General features: G+C 41.4%; 1 protein-coding gene across 6 annotated transcripts in view; it reads left to right on the top strand.

Moving 5' to 3' along the window:
- Window positions 1-16048, top strand: part of TTC23 (tetratricopeptide repeat domain 23) — a 105567-nt gene that overhangs the window by 31665 nt on the left and 57854 nt on the right. For all 6 annotated transcript variants that reach the window (XM_019460133.2, XM_053888757.1, XM_019460136.2 and 3 more), the window contains 2 exons: window positions 911-1061; window positions 1253-1378. In XM_019460133.2, the coding sequence (XP_019315678.2) occupies window positions 911-1061; window positions 1253-1378 (277 nt within the window). The remainder of the gene's footprint in view (window positions 1-910; window positions 1062-1252; window positions 1379-16048) is intronic.

The following is a 16048-nucleotide window of genomic DNA, read 5'->3' as shown; positions in this document are numbered from 1 at the left end:
CATGAAGGACATACCTTGGAATTTCTCCATCAGAAAGTATGTTCTTCCATTTTATAGACATCAGAACAGCATTAATTTTGTATTTTGGCAGCTTCTTAGAGATTCTGAGATACACTTTCATATAAAAAAAAAAGATCAGGGGTGTATAGATGTGGATAGAATGAAGGACGTCAGTGTGGGGGGAAATGGTTGGGAGTATGGAGAAGTGAAAAGCCCTGAAACCTAACTGGCAACCCCCCTTGCCACCCTTACTACATATTAATAAGCCCATGGAAGAACACTGGAACACAGTGGGGAATTCGTTCTTGGTAGAGATTATTTTCCTTGATGTTGTCCCATGTTGTCATATTAGCCAACAAACTTATAGGAATAAGATTGTAGCACATTAGCCCATTCTGTCATTGGAATTGTATTTGTAAAGTGTTTTTAGATATCACTGTATTTTTATTATGTTAAAATAACCCTCTAAAGTTATGATTATAGATGGATAAGCAGAAGATTCAGAATTTTTAGTATTAAGATTGCTGTCACACAGCCAGAATGAAAATTCATGACTATCTTATTTCCTGCCCAGAATGCTATAGTCCTTGCATTCCGTTTGTTTTCTTATAATTATTTAGAATATATTTCATATCTGATATTGGTGAGGTTTCAAAGTTGTTCAATTCCCGCTTATGCTGTTTAATTTCTAGAAAGACCATTTGGGGGAGATTTATCTTGAGTACTAGGTGTAAGCCACTGCTTTGTTTTTACAGTCAGGACAATATTTCATGCTGCCCTGATATATCTCTATGTGTCACTTGACAGTCTGTGGAGGAGACCTAATTTTATTTCCTGGCCATAGATCATTATGGTCATGTGCCCTGCTGACATGAAAGAGAAACTGAGACCTCTTTTCCTTTGTCCACAGGACTGTCCCTGCAAGCAAAACAACATGCAGAAAAAGCCAAAGAAATCCTCACCAACTCCATCGTGCCTCCCTATAACGATAATACAGATGTTTTCAAGTGTTCAATTGAGCTATTCCATACCATGGGGAGAGCCTTACTCTCCCTTCAAAAGTATCCTTTTGCTTCTAATATTTACACGTAGAAATGCCATTCATAATGCCTACGTTTAATTTTTCAAGGCCAAATCAAAAGCTGACAGATGACTCGGAAAGGGTGATGGGAAGTTTAAGAGCCAACGATGTCCCAAGAACTGGGGTCCCAGAATCTAGAACTATGTGTGACGTTTCCTGAACACAACTCAGGTTTAAAGAAGCTTCCGAGAATCTGACAAAGGCAGAGACACTTGCAAAGGAGCTGCTGCAGTGTGGAAGGATTGTAAAGGAGGAATGGATAGAAATTCAAGCACGGATCAAATTGTCATTTGCACAGTAAGTTTCCGGTTTAGGATGTTTTGAATACATGATGGCAGGAGGTTCTGGCAGAGAACCCGCCTGCTTTCAGGCAGAAGGAGCTTCTCCCATGATGCTGTGTCCATGGCTTCTCCATGGCCACTGTCCAGAAGCAAAAGAGGACCGTGGTCATATCAGAGCATCCACAACCAAGTCACATACATCGTTGATGCAATTATATATACATATACATTTACACACATGTAGTAGATAGATAGATAGATAGATAGTGCAATTACATACATGTGATGAAATTATACATTCACTCCTGGGTCCTAGAGTTCTGATGTCACTCCTTTGACTTTCTATTTCTTGCCTGCTCTCCTGAACCCCCTCCTCTGTATTTAAATCACCATATATTTCATACCACAGAGAGGAAGAAGATATTTGTCATACACATAACTGGCAAAGGACTTATACTTAGAATCTGTAAAAAAAACTCCTATATATCAATAAAACAGACAACGGAATAGAAAAGCAGGCAAGAGACTTCACACACACACACACACACACACACACACACACACACACACATGCCCACATAGCTAATAAACATCCTAAATGTTCCATTTCATCAGTCATCAGGGAAATTAAAATTAAAATCAGAAGATACTACTACATCTCCACTAGAATGGCTAATTTTTTAAAAGGACTGATAATATCAAGTGTTGGTAAGGATGTCATGCTCTTATATGGTTTCTCATATGTTGTAGTTTAGAATGTATTTGGTATGACTACTTTAGAAAATGGTTTGGCTTCATCTTCTAAATTTGAATATTTGCCTACTCTGTGACACAGCAGTATCACTCCTAAATATAACACAAATGCACACATATGTTCATCAAAAGAAATGGCCAAGAATGTCCAAAGCTACGTTATTTATAATAGCCAAGAATTGGAAACAACCCAACTGTTCATCAAAACTACTATAGATAAATGGGTGATGGGCATTGAGGAAGGCACTTGTTGGGATGAACACTGGGTGTTGTATGTAAGCCAATTTGACAATAAATTATGTTTTTTAGAAAAGTACAATAGATAGGGCACCTGGGTGGCTCAGTTGGTTAAATGTCCAACGTCAGCTCAGGTCATGATTTCACAGTTTGTGAGTTCGAGCCCCATGTCAGGCTCTATGCTGACAGCTCGAGCCTGGAGCCTGCTTCAGATTCTGGGTCTCCCTCTCTCTCCCCCTCTCCCACTCACACTCTGTCTCTCCTTCTCTTTCTCAAAAATAAATAAACATTAAAACAAAATTTTAAAAAAGTACAATAGATAAAATTGTGATCTGTTCATTCATACAAAGAAAATGATCAAACTGCTCCTTTGCCTAACATCATGGATGACTCTCACAAACATAATGCTTAATGAAAGAAACCAGACCCAAAAGAATTCATACTGTATGATTCCATTTATGTAATGAGAAGAGGAAGGAGGTAATGACTGGGAGTGCCTGGTAGTCCAGAATTTCTTCCTGTCTAGAAGTAGATATTCTGTCTTGTATTGTAAGACAGGAAATAAGCAAGTCAAGGGGCCAATATCGGACATTTATTGCATCTAATGTTACTAGAACTTAATGTCGAGTGGTGTTGCTACAAAAGAGGGTAAATTATCCTCCGCCAGAATCCGGCACCTCCTCTAAGAATTCTTTCCAAATCAGCAGTACTAAATCTTGCCGGCAGATGGCGCGCCTTGTACACATCTGTGCTGAATATCCAACAAGAATTAGAGTCCACGTTCCCAGCTGGCCTACAAAGTTACTTTGTGTTTAGCTGAGTTGTCTTAAACTTTGCCACTTCTTTACGTCCAGGTTCTCCACAGTGACATAGTCACTGGAACTTGCATGTTTGAACTGTGTGGTTTTCATTGGATCACTGTGCTTTGTTTCCTCGATTATGAATGCTTTGCCCAAACAGGTCTGCCTCAGAAATTTGCGGGGCTTTGCTTTCGTACATTTCCGTAGTTACATTCACAACCACAGAGGCCTTTTCTTTTACAAGGTCTTGGTGGTCGAAGGCCAGGATAATTTCTCAGACAGCTCTCGTGGGATTTATGTGCCTCTTAAAAGGGCATCTTTCATGTCCTCTTCCTCCTTCTGCCTCGCCTTTTATGGTGCCCATCAGGCCAAGCCAGTTCTTTTCTCCTCCGGCTGACAGATAAATGCTGCCTGGTGACTCATGCTCTCTGCCTTCTCTCCCTCACTGTGGGCTGAAGCTTTCCCTTCTACCTGCCCTCCTCTGTGCCAGAACTACTCCATTCACTAACTTTTCATTAACTTTGGAGAGTAAATCCAAATCATGCTCCTCTGTGCAGATTTGTTTTTCTAAACGTGATACAGAAACTCAGTGGTGAACATGGGCGAACTCTTCCCCTGTGTTAAGAATTATTTTCTATTGCCGGTTACTGCTGCTGCAGAACGTGTGACCTGTCCAGGCTTTCCCTTGGACTGTGCGACAGGCCATCTTTGGAGTCTTCTTTGGAGCACTTGGCCTGGCATTGCTGTGTTGAACTGGCTCTCAGGTGCACTGTGGAAACTAGAGTATCGACAGGACATTTCCTCTATCTCTAAGGAAGGTGACGTGGTGTAGTCAACAGTGTGGGCTTTATTTTTTTAATTTTTTTACGTTTTTATCTATTTATTTTGAGAGAGACAGACAGCATGAGTTGGGGGGGGGTGGTCAGAGAGAGAGAGAGGGAAAGAGAGAATCCCAAACAGGCTCCACTTTGTACTTTGGTGATAGCCCTTCCTTTCTTGCTTTTAGATCCTCCAGTGCTCAACTCAGTAATCTACAAATCTGTTGCTTTCAGAACTTAGCTTTTTTTTTTTTTTTTTCCATTAATACATGACCTGGAGGTCCTTGGTGTCTAAGCTGTATGTCTGTAGATGTGTTTCTTTAAAGAAGTCCCTTCTCGGGGCACCTGGGTGACTCAGTGGGTTAAGCGTCCAACTTCAGCTCAGGTCATGATCTTAAGGCTCATGATTTTGAGCCCCGCATTGGGCTCTGTGCTGACAGCTCAGAGCCTGGAGCCTGCTTCAGATTCTGTCTCCCTCTCTCTCTCTGCCCCTCCCCACTCTTACTCTGTCTCTCTCTCTCTCTAGAAAATAAATGTTAAAAAAAAATTTAAAAAAAGAATCACCTTTTCTACATTTATTTTCTGGATATAAAAGCTCTGACAAATGCTTGTGTATTCAGAGCCCTGCCTCTTCCTTTCCTCCTCCGGGAAATGCCCTGCTCTTCTCCAGAGGAGAGGTTTCTCCTGGCAGCTCCTTCCATGGGACACTATTTGCCTGGCATGCCTTATGCTTGTTTAACAAAGAAGGAAATCATTTACTTTTTTTCTGATGCTCTTCTCCATCCTATGTTCCTTTGATTAAAGAAATGCTCTGAACTTACACAACATCTGATTTTTGAAAAGTCAGGGTTTCTTTTAATGCGGAGAAGCAGAAAACCACACAGAACACATTACTACCTTCATATACTTGATCTGCTTTCTGTTTCTTGAATCCCCTACAGCTTTACATTTCAGAGTACCATATTTTTTTTTTAATTTTTTTTTAACGTTTATTTATTTTTGAGACAGAGAGAGACAGAGCATGAATGGGGGAGGGTCAGAGAGAGAGGGAGACACAGAATCCGAAACAGGCTCCAGGCTCTGAGCTGTCAGCACAGAGCCTGACGTGGGGCTCGAACTCATGGACCGCGAGATCGTGACCTGAGCCGAAGTCGGACGCCCAACCGACCAAGCCACCCAGGCGCCCCAGAGTACCATATTTCTGTCTTTCCATTTCTAACACTATATGCCTGTAATACACATTTCCTTAAACAACTACAAATAATACTGAGGATTTTAAACAACCACACCAGCTACTAACGCTTGACCACCTTCCGTGCCAGGCTCTGTCAAAGTGCCGAAGTCCTGTGTGCTGGGTATGCTCAGTAGTCCCATTCTCAAATGAACCACATGGGGCTGAGAGAGGGGAGGTCATTTCCCAGGGTCACACAGCTGGGACTGGCAGAGGAGAGCCAGGTCTACCAAACTGTGGCGTCTGAGCTCCTCCCCATGGCACAGATCATGTTCCCTAGTGCAAAACGGAGACCTGAGAGTACACTCTGCAGAGCAAAGCCTTTGTTGTGTGTGCCAGAGGGTAGAGAGGGAGAGTCTCATGAAAGCCTTTTCTCCCTGTGACTCTAGAAAATCCCACTTGGCCTCTTGCAGGATTGATTTGTCCTCAGATTTCGCTTATCAACAATATTCCCACCGAGACTTGCTGTCCACTGTTGCTCTGCATTCTTGCTAAATTTCAGAGATTTTTTTAAAAAATGTTTATTTTGAGAGAGAGAGAGAGAGAGAGAACGCACTCGAGCAGGGGTGAGGCAGAGAGAGAATCCCAAGGAGGCTCTGTGCAATCAGCACAGAACCCCATGCAGGGCTTGATCTCATAAACAGTGAATTATGACCACAGCCAAAATCAAGAGTCGGACTCTTAACCAACTGAGCCACCCAGGCGCCCCAAATTCCAGAGCTTTTAAAAGGAAACTCTCCATTGTCTTAGTAATACCAAAGAGATTGCATTTGTTTATTGCCTGCTACAACAAGTCTCCAACCCTAGGAGATCTTCTGAGGCTCATCTGAAACTCCTTACGTGCTCTGTAGAATTCCTGTGGATGTATTTTCATTCAATAAAATATGTTGTGGTTGGAGTTGTGGCCCTGCCAGATTAACATACTGCCACATTCTGTTGTTCAAAACTCTCTATCTTTTCATCTGTCTGGTGTTTCCTAAAGCTGCCTAAACATATTATGGGCACGCTAGACAATAAATCCTCAAAGCATTCCCTGCAGGCAGATAGAAACGGAAAAGAGAAAATGTTGCCATCCCAAACATTACACTTGAGCAAATGCAGACAGACAAGATTACTTGAAATTGATGCTTTCAGTGATTTGGCGATGGAGGTAAGGCTATCGCTTAGGTATTTCCTGGTATAGTACCCCTCCCTCCGCCCCTTTTTTGTTAAATATATTGTGAAGCCAAAGTAATCGTATTTTCTGGAGCTAAGTGAGCTCCAGAAGGCTCATCATCGTAGGGACATTAGCTTGATAAGCCTCCATTTGTGGTGGTTGTACGAACTCCAGGACCCCGAGTGCTGGCAGCAAAACTCCAAGGGGCGAGGCCTGGACCCTGCTCCATTCTTTACAAGCACTAAACAAAAGCGGGTTGCATCTGTTCATCTTTTTAACAGGATAAAAGTATAGATATTGCTATGCAAATGCTTACCTTACACACTAACCAAGCTTAAAATAGGATGTTTCAGATACATGGAGTTCTTCTGTGTTCTTCCTAATCCTGTTTTCTTCCCCCCACACTACAGGCAATTGTTGTGCTTGATTTAGTGTTTTTCATTCTGAAAGCATGTATAACCAGGAAAATATACAGTATTATTTCTCATTTTTATTTTTTTTTTTATTTTTTAAAATGTTTACTTATTTTGAGAGAGAGAGACAGACAGAGAGAGAATGAGCAGGGAAAGGGGCAGAGAGAGGGAAAGAGAGACAATCCTAAGTAGTCTCTGCATTGTCATCGTGGAGCCTGATGGGGGGGCGGATGGGAGGGGGGCTCAAATTCACAAACCGTGAGATCATGACCTGAGCTGAAACCAAGAGTCAGACACTTAACCAACTGAGCCACCCAGAGGCCCCTCATTTTTAAAATTTTATATGTATATTTCCTTCTGTAGCTTGCTTTTCCCCCATTACGTTTGTACTTTTGTATTTTTGAGATGTACCCATGTCAGCTGATAGGTGTTTCTCTAGTCTCTTCATTTTAAACCCACGTATTGTGTTTTATCCGTCTGACTTTCCCCTAACTCAATCATCAGTGCTCATGAGGGTGACCATGTAAATCGGTGGGATGAAATTCCAATTTTTCCACTGTGTAAATATGATTTGCCTCATCACTCTTATACATGTCTCTCTGGGCACACGTTCAAGATTATCTCTGAGGTCTATGCCCAGGAGTGGAATTGCTTACTTGACAAATACCCATGTCCTCAACTTTACCAGGTTTGCCAAATGCCAACTTATTTTTTTTTTAAGTTTATTTATTTATTTTGAGAGAGAGAGAGCTAATGCACAAAGAGGAGGAGCAGAGAGAGAAAGAGAGAGGGGGAATCTCAAACAGGCTCTGAGCTGTCAGCCCCAACATGGGGCTTGACCTCATGAACCATGAAATCATGACCTGAGCCGAAATCAAGAGTCAGAGTCGGACGCTTAATCAACTGAGCCACACAGGCACACACACCCGCCCCCCCGCCCCCCGCAAATGCCAACCTATATTCTCACCAGTAGGACATGGAAATTCCCATTACTCAACATCCTTGCCAACACTTGATACAGTCAAACTTTTTATATGTGCCAATCATATGGTTTCTTTAATTGCATTTCCTTAATAGTGAGGTTGACCATCTTTTCACATGTATACTAGACATTTGGAATTCCTATTCTGTGAATTGTCTATTCATGTCTTTTGCTCATTTTTAAATTGGGCTTTTTTTTTTTTTATTAATTTTTAGACATTCTTCATATTTCTGACAACCAATTATTTGCTACTTACATATATTGTGTGTGTTCTCCCAGTGTGTACTTCAGGCTTTTCACTTTCTGTAATGTTGACTTTTGATACACAGGAGTTTTTATTTGTAAGATGACTAAATTTACCCATGTTTTCTGTTCTAATTTATATTTTTTGTCTTGTTTAAAAAAAATCCCTCCTTACAGGGGCACCTGGATGGCTCAGTCACTTGAGTGTCCAGCTCTTGGTTTCAGCTCAGGTCTTGATCTATGGGTCATGAGTTCAAGCCCCGCATTGGAATCCACTCTGGGTGTGAAGCTTAGTTTAAAAAAAAAATCCTTCCCTACTCAAAATCGTGGAATTACTTTTTGTTACATATTTTTTAAACATATCAAAGTTTTGCTTTTTGAATTTAGGCCTCTAATCCACCTAGAACTTTTGTGTACATTGTATGAGGGATCTAATTTTTCCCCCTGTGGATGACCTAAGTGAGGAGGTAAGTCATTTTAGCTACAAGAGAAAGAAGGACTCAGGATCTAAAGAATTCAGTAGTTTGAAATTTGAGGCCAATAGTAGGCTGACAAAAATCTTTTCAATTTAGAGCGTTCAGAAATGGCAACAGGTCGCCTTCAAGAATGGATCCTCATGTGTGACTATAGCCCTTCAGGGCGGGCACCCTGCTAAGTGCAGCTTGCTGGTTGTCATGGGATTCGTGGGCTGTGCTTTCATTTGGACGTTCTTGTATCAAAGGCAAAACCATGGCCAGTGAAAGTCATGTGTTTGTTCCTGCTGAATTTGCCTGCTTCCGGGTCTCCTTCTCAGCAGATACTCAAATTTCCAGGCAGGGAGGTAATAGAAAGTCAGATGTGAGCACAGTGTGATTAAAAAAAAAAAAAAAAAATGGTGCTCCCATATCTAAGTAGCCACTCTGGGTAAGTATACGTATACCCAGTGTTCTTGTATTAGGGGTCTAAGGGAAGGAAAACCTCCAGGCCTGGAGTTGGCCAGTAGGGGTTCCATATTGGTTTGCAAGGGCTACCATAACAAAGGACCACCCACTAGGTGACGTGAAACACAGTAAGTTCTTCTCTCACAGTGCTGGAGGCTGGAAGTCTGAGATAAAAGTATTGGCCGTGCAGGTTCCTTCTGGGGGCTGTGAGGAAGAATCTGGTCTGGGCCTCTTTCCCAGCTTCTGGTGGGTTCCTGGCAATCTGGTGTTCCTTGGCTTATAGATGCATCACCCCAATCTTGCCTTCATCTTCACATGGACTGCCCCCTCTATGTGTCTTTGTGTTCAAATTCCTCCTTTTGGTAAGGATACGAGTCACATTGGATTAGGGGGTCTACCTACTCTAGTATGACATCATTTTTAAAAAAAATTTTTAATGTTCATTTTTGAGGAAAAGAGAGAGAGAGTGTGAGTCGGGGAGGGGCAGAGAGAGAGGGAGACACAGAATCCAAAGCAGGCTCCAGGCTCCCAGCTGTCAGCACAGAGCCTGATGGGGGGCTTGAACTCACTCACGAGCCGTGAGATCATGACTCGAGCTGAAATTGGACGCTTAACTGACTGAGCCACCCAGGCGCCCCTAGTATGACATCTTAATTTAACTAATTACATCTGCAACAACCTTAGTCCCAAGTGAAGTCACTGGAGGTGAGGACTCGAATGTAGGAATCTGGGTGGGAGGAAACAGTTCAGGCCCTAATAGGTTTTTACAAAGTTCCTTTTATTCCACCTTTTATAAAATTTCAACAACTTGCTCCACCCTTAATTAGCTCAATAGTCTACAATATTTTGGCTACCAAGTCAATATGAAAACATGTTCTCTTTTTGAAGGTTTTTTTCACTAAAATTTATTCTGGAAGCCATGAAAATGAAGGTATGAACTATCGCCTCAGAGTCTTCTAAGCTAATGGATTTGTATTTGTAGGTTGTTCTTCCCTCCCTCCCTCTGCAGCTTCTCCTCCCTCCTTCTATCAGGCAGCACTTCATGTTTGCTCTCCCATGGAAGCCCCACCCAGCCTGCCGCCATCTTGGTCACCTCACACTACTAAGGCAAACCTTCCCCTCAGAATGACCTTGAACTTCCTGGGGATCATATGGCTACTGTCAGACACTGTGCAAGGTGCTGGGATGCCAAGATGAATGAGGCGGGCTTGGACCTTGCCTTCACAGATCCCAGCAGCTGAGTTGCCAGGCAGTTATAATAGAACCTGAAAGATGTTTCCCCAGCAGGGAAGGTTCACAGTTCCGTGGGAGCACAGTCAGGTGTTCACTGAGGCACCCAACCCAGCCTGGGGTGTCAGGGAACAGAGCAGGGCTTAAGATGAGAAAGCCAGGTGCCCAAGCCACACCATTTAAGGAGGCACTCACTCTTGGATGCCCACCCTGCACTTGCCTGCCCATGAGAGTGTCACCTTAAATGGTGTGTCAGGGAAGGCTTCCTAAAGGAGGAGACTGTTAAGCTAAAACTAAAAAGAGGAATAGTAGTTAGAAAGATGAATGGAAGTTTGCCAGGCAGAGATGGAAGAAACAAGAGAACATTCCAGATAGAATGGCCCAGCGAACACCCAGAGTTGAAAGGTACACTTCACGCAAAGGAGGACGGCATCAGGGAAGCTAGATGGGAAGGTTTAGATGATGCTCGAGGGTAATCTGAACTCATCAAGTCCTGAGAAACTCAGGTCCCAGGAGAACCACCGTCACCTCTGTGCCACCTTTGTGCAGTTAGGTGAGTGGACAGAGCCTTTGTGAGAATTGGGAAAGGTGCCCTTTCTTCCAGGCAAACACAGCTTTGTGTCCAAGCACAACAGCTCATCCAGCAGAGCGTTGGCTGGACTGAACTCCCAATGGCCACCTCGGGCAGGTGTCTATCAGAACCTGGGCACAGAGAGAAGGAGCAGGAGTCTATGGGTGCAGAGCCAGGCCCTGCTGGCAGCAGTTTGGGCTCCTGTGTGTGGGACCAGGGCCCCAAACCCATGCCCCGGATGGCTGGGCGGGGGGGCAGCACTCAGCTAGGGGATTGGCCTTTCTATTCTCACCCATCTTTGACACACTCTGAATTCTGCACATCCGGGTAACTTAGGGAGCTGTATAGAACTTATCCTGCTTCTATAACTCACCAGCACTCAAGCTAATTTCCTCGACCACAGCTTATTGGCTTGAAACAATCAGCCAAAGGAAAAAGATTTTGGGTTTATCACCAATTTCTTGATTCTTCCATGTCTGCATACTTGCAGACATCATAACAGGAAATACATTAACATATTTAAACTTACAAAGTGAGGTGCCTGGGTGGCTGAGTCGGTTAACCGTCCAACTTTGGCCCAGGTGTCATGATCTCGCGGTTCGTGAGTTTGAGCCCCACATTAGGCTCTCTGCTGTCAGCACAGAGCCTACTTCGGATCCTCTGTGTCCTTTCTCTCTCTCTCTCTCTCTCTCTCTCTCTCTCTCTCTCTCTCAAAATAAATAAACTTTAAAAAAAATAAACTTACAGAGTAATTGATTTACCAGAATATTCCATTAAGAATAATTTTATGTGGCTTTTCCCTCCATGAATTTCCTGCTTTCTCGTTAGGATTATAATTTTCGTAGACCGAGTCATTCCCCCAGAAGACCCAGGCATTGGAGCTCATCAGGAAACAAGCTTACAGCTCTGAAAGAATAGTGAGGCCAGTAGCTCAGTGTCCCAAGTCCAATTTATGGCCTCCCCTGGGGGATGCCCATTGCTGAGGGGTCAGGTGCAGGAGGACCCACAACATTCTCTGCTCTCCTAATCCTTCAGCCCTAAAAACAGTTGGGTAGGATCGCCTAATCACGCGGGACCAATTTAAAGCCAAAGCACACATCCTTCTCTGACCTGGTTTGTGCTGGTTCAAAATGGCTCAAAGACAATATTAAGAGAAAAATATTTTGGTTTTTATTCAACATTATTACAATTATTTTAAACGAAAACTAACTAATTTTATGGGTACCACTAAACCTTATCTGTATTTAGTTTTGCTTTGAAATGTTCACAAACTTTTAAATTTATTTTTAAGTTCATTTATTTATTTTGAGAGAGACAGAGATGGTGTGAGCAGGGGAGGGGCAGAGAGAGAGGAAGAGAGAATCCCATGGAGGCTCTGTGTTGCCTGCACAGAGCCAGACTCGGGGCTCCACTCATGAAACTGTGAGATTATGACCTGAGCCGAAACCTAGGGTCAGACGCTTAACCAACTGAGCCACTCAGGTGCCCCACACAAACTTTTTTAAATAACAGATTTAGTGAGCCATAACTAACATACCATACAACTCACCCAACTGAAATACACAGTTCAGTGGTTTTCAGTATATTAACAAACCACAATCGTTTTGACTTTTTCATCCCATTAGCAGTCTCTATTACCATGTTCCCCCAGCCCCTGAAAACTACTAATCTACTTTCTCTCTGTGGATTTGCCTGTTTGGGACATTTCATATACATGGGATCATACAATGTGTGGCCTTTTGTGACATGCTTTTTTTTTCCCTTTTTTTTCTTTGCCTTTTTAAAAAGTGTTTTATTAGTTTCAGGTGTACAATATAGTGATTCAATACTTCCATATGTCACCTGGTGCTCATCATAACAAGTGCACTCCTAAATCCCCATCACCTATTTCACCCACCACCCACCTCCTCCCCTCTGGTAAGCATTGGTTTGTTCTAATTAAAAGTCTTTTTTTTTTTAATTGAAAAAATGTTTTTAAGGCTTTTTAAAGTAATCTCTACACCCACCTTGGGGTTCAAACTTACAACCCCGAAACCAAGAATCACGTGTTCTACTTACTGAACCAGACAGGCACCCCAAGAGTCTGTTTCCTGATTTTTCTCTCCCTCTCTCTCTTTTTCCCCTTTGCTCATTTGTTTTGTTTCTTAAATTTTACATATGAGTTAAGTCCTATTTTGATATTTGTCTTTGACTGACTTAGTTTGCTTAGCATTTTCATTATATTCTCTAGCTCCATCCATGTCATTGCAAATGGCCAGATTTCATTCTTTTTTATAGTTGAATAATATTCCATTGTACATATATACCACATTCATCAATCAGTGGACACGGGTTGCTTCCATAATTTGGCTATTGTAATTAATGCTACCATAAACATAGGGGTGCATGTATCTCTTTGAATTAGTGTTTTGTATTCTTTGGGTGAATACCCAGTAGTGTGATTGCTGGATAGTAGGGTACTTCTATTTTTAACTTTTTGAGGAACCTCCATACTATTTTCCAGAGTGGCTGCACCAGTTTGCATTCCCACCAACAGTGCACGAGGGTTTCTTTTTCTTCACATTCTCACCAAACACCTGTTGTTCCTTGTGTTGTTGAGTTTAGCCATTCTGACAGGTGTGAAGTCATAGCTCATTGTAGTTTTGATGTGTATTTCCCTGATGGTGAGTGATGATGAACATCTTTTTACATGTCTGTTGTCTATCTGTGTGTTTTCTTTGGAGAAATGTCTGTTTATATCTTCTGCCCATTTTGTAACTGGTGGAGTGTTGACTTTTATAAGTTCTTTATATATTTTGGATACTAACCCTTTATTGGATATGTCATTTGCAAATATCTTCTCCCATTCCGTAAGTTGCCCTTTAGTTTTGTTGATTATTTTCTTCACTATGTAGAAGCTTTTTATTTTAATGCCGTCCCAATAGTTTATTTTTGCTTTTGTTTCCCTTGCCTCAGGAGACATCTCTAGAAAGAAGTTGCTTTGACTAATATCAAAGTAGTTACTGCCTATGTTATCCTCTAGGATTTTTATGGTTTCAGATCTCACATACAGATCTTTAAACCATTTTTGAATTTATTTTTATGTATGGTGTAAGAAAGTGGTCCAGTTTCATTCTTTTGCATGTTGTGGTCCAGTTTCCCAACAACATTGGCTGAAGGGATGATCTTGTTTTCCATTGGATATTCTTTCTCATTTTGTTGAAGATTATTTGACCGTATAGTTGTGGGTTTATTTCTGGGTTTTCTATTCTGCTCCACTGATCTATGGTGTCTATTTTTGTGCCATTACCATACTGTTTTGGTTACTACAGCTTTGTAATGTATATTTAAGTCTGGAATTGTGATGCCTCCAGCTTTGCTTTGCTTTTTCAAGATTGCTTTGGCTATTTGGGGTCTTTTGTGGTTTCAAACAAATTTTAGGATAGTTTGTTCTAGTTCTGTGAAACATGCTGTTGGTATTTTGATGGGGACTGCATTAAATACATAGATTGCTTTGGGTAGTATAGACATTATAGCAATATTTGTTCTTCCAATCCATGAACATGGGATGTCTTTCCATTTCTTTGTGTTGTCTTCAATTTCTTTCATCAGTATTTTATAGTTTTCAGAGCACAAGTCTTTCACCTCTTTGGTGAGGTTTATTCCTAGTATCTTATTCTCTTTCGTGCAGTCATGAATGGGACTGTTTTCTTAATTTCTCTTTCTGCTGCTTCATTATTGGTGTATAGAAATACAACAGATTTGTGGACATTGATTTTGTATCCTGCGACTTTACTGAATTCACTTGTCAGTTCTAACAGGATTTTTTGGTGGAGTCTTTTGGTTTTCTGTATATTGTATCATGTCACCTGCAGATAGTGAAAGTGTTACTTCTTCCTTACTGATTTGTATCCCTTTTATTTCTTTTTGTTGTCTGATTACTGTGGCTAAGACTTCCAGTGCTGCGTTGAGTAAAAAAGTGGTGATAGTGGACATCCTTGTCTTTTTCCTGACCTTAGCAAGAAAACTCTCAGTTTTTCTCCATTAAGGATAATGTTAGCTGTGGGGTTTTCATATATGGCCTTTATTATGTTGAGATATGCTCCCTCTAAACCTACTTTGTTGAGGGTTTTTATTAGAAGATGTTGTACTTGTCAAATGCATTTTTGGCATCTATTGAAATGTTCATATGGTTCTTATCCTTCCTCTTATTGATAGGTTGTACGATGTTGATTGATTTGCAAATATTGAACCACCCTTGCAGCCCAGGAATAAATCCCACTTCATCATGGTAAATGATTTTTTAAATGTATTGTTGGATTTGGTTTGCTAGTATTTTGTTGAGGATTTTTGCATCTATGTTAGTCGGGAATATTGGTGTGATTCTCTTTTTTTAGTAGTGTCTTTATCTGGTTTTGGTATCGGGGTAATACTAGCCTCATAGAATAAATTTGGAAGTTTTCCTTCCTTTTCTGTTTTTGGGAATAGTTTGAGAAGAATACGTATTAACTCTTTTTTATTTTTTTTATTTTTTATTTTTTTTAATTAAAAAAATCTTTATTTATTTTTGAGAGAGAGAGAGACAGAGTGCGAGTGGAGGAGGAACAGAGAGAGGGAGACAAAGAATCCGAAGCAGGCTGCACAGAGCCTGACGTGGGGCTTGAACTCACAAACTGTGAGATCATGACCTGAGCCAAAGTCAGATGCTTAAACTACTGAGACACCCAGGCGCCCCTTAACTCTTCTTTCAACGTTTGGTAGACTGGGGCGCTTAGGTAGCTCAGTCAATTAAACATCTGACTCTTGGTTTCAGCTTAGCTCACAATCTCACGCACAATTCCTGAGTTCCAGTCCCACATCCAGCTCTGTGCTGACAGCACAGATCCTGCTTGGGATTCTGTCTCTCCCTCTTTTTCTGCCTCTACCCTGCTCATACACATTCATTCTCTCTCTCTCTCTCTCTCTCTCTCTCTCTCTCTCTCTCAACAAATAAAACTTTAAAAAATGAATAAGTGTTGGGTAGAATTCACCTGTGAAGCCATCTGATCCTTGGACTTTTGTTTTTGGGAGTTTTTTGATTACTAATTCAACTTATTTGCTGGTTATTGGTCTGTTCAAATGTTCTATTTCTTCCTGTTTCAGTTTTGGTAGTTTATATGTATCTAGGAATTTATCCATTTCTTCCAGGTTGTCCAGTTTGTGGGCATATAGTTTTGCATAATATTCTCTTAGAATTGTTAGTATTTCTGTGGCATTGGTGATTATTTCTCCTTTCTCAATTGTGATTTTATTTGAGTCCTTTCTCTTTTTTTCTTGGTAAGTCTGACTAGAGGTTTATCAGTTTTATTGATTT

Source organism: Panthera pardus, unplaced genomic scaffold (assembly GCF_024362965.1).
Source record: "Panthera pardus isolate Hobbes unplaced genomic scaffold, ASM2436296v1 HiC_scaffold_24, whole genome shotgun sequence".
Lineage (NCBI taxonomy): Eukaryota > Metazoa > Chordata > Mammalia > Carnivora > Felidae > Panthera > Panthera pardus.
This window is presented reverse-complemented; position numbering and strand designations above follow the sequence as displayed.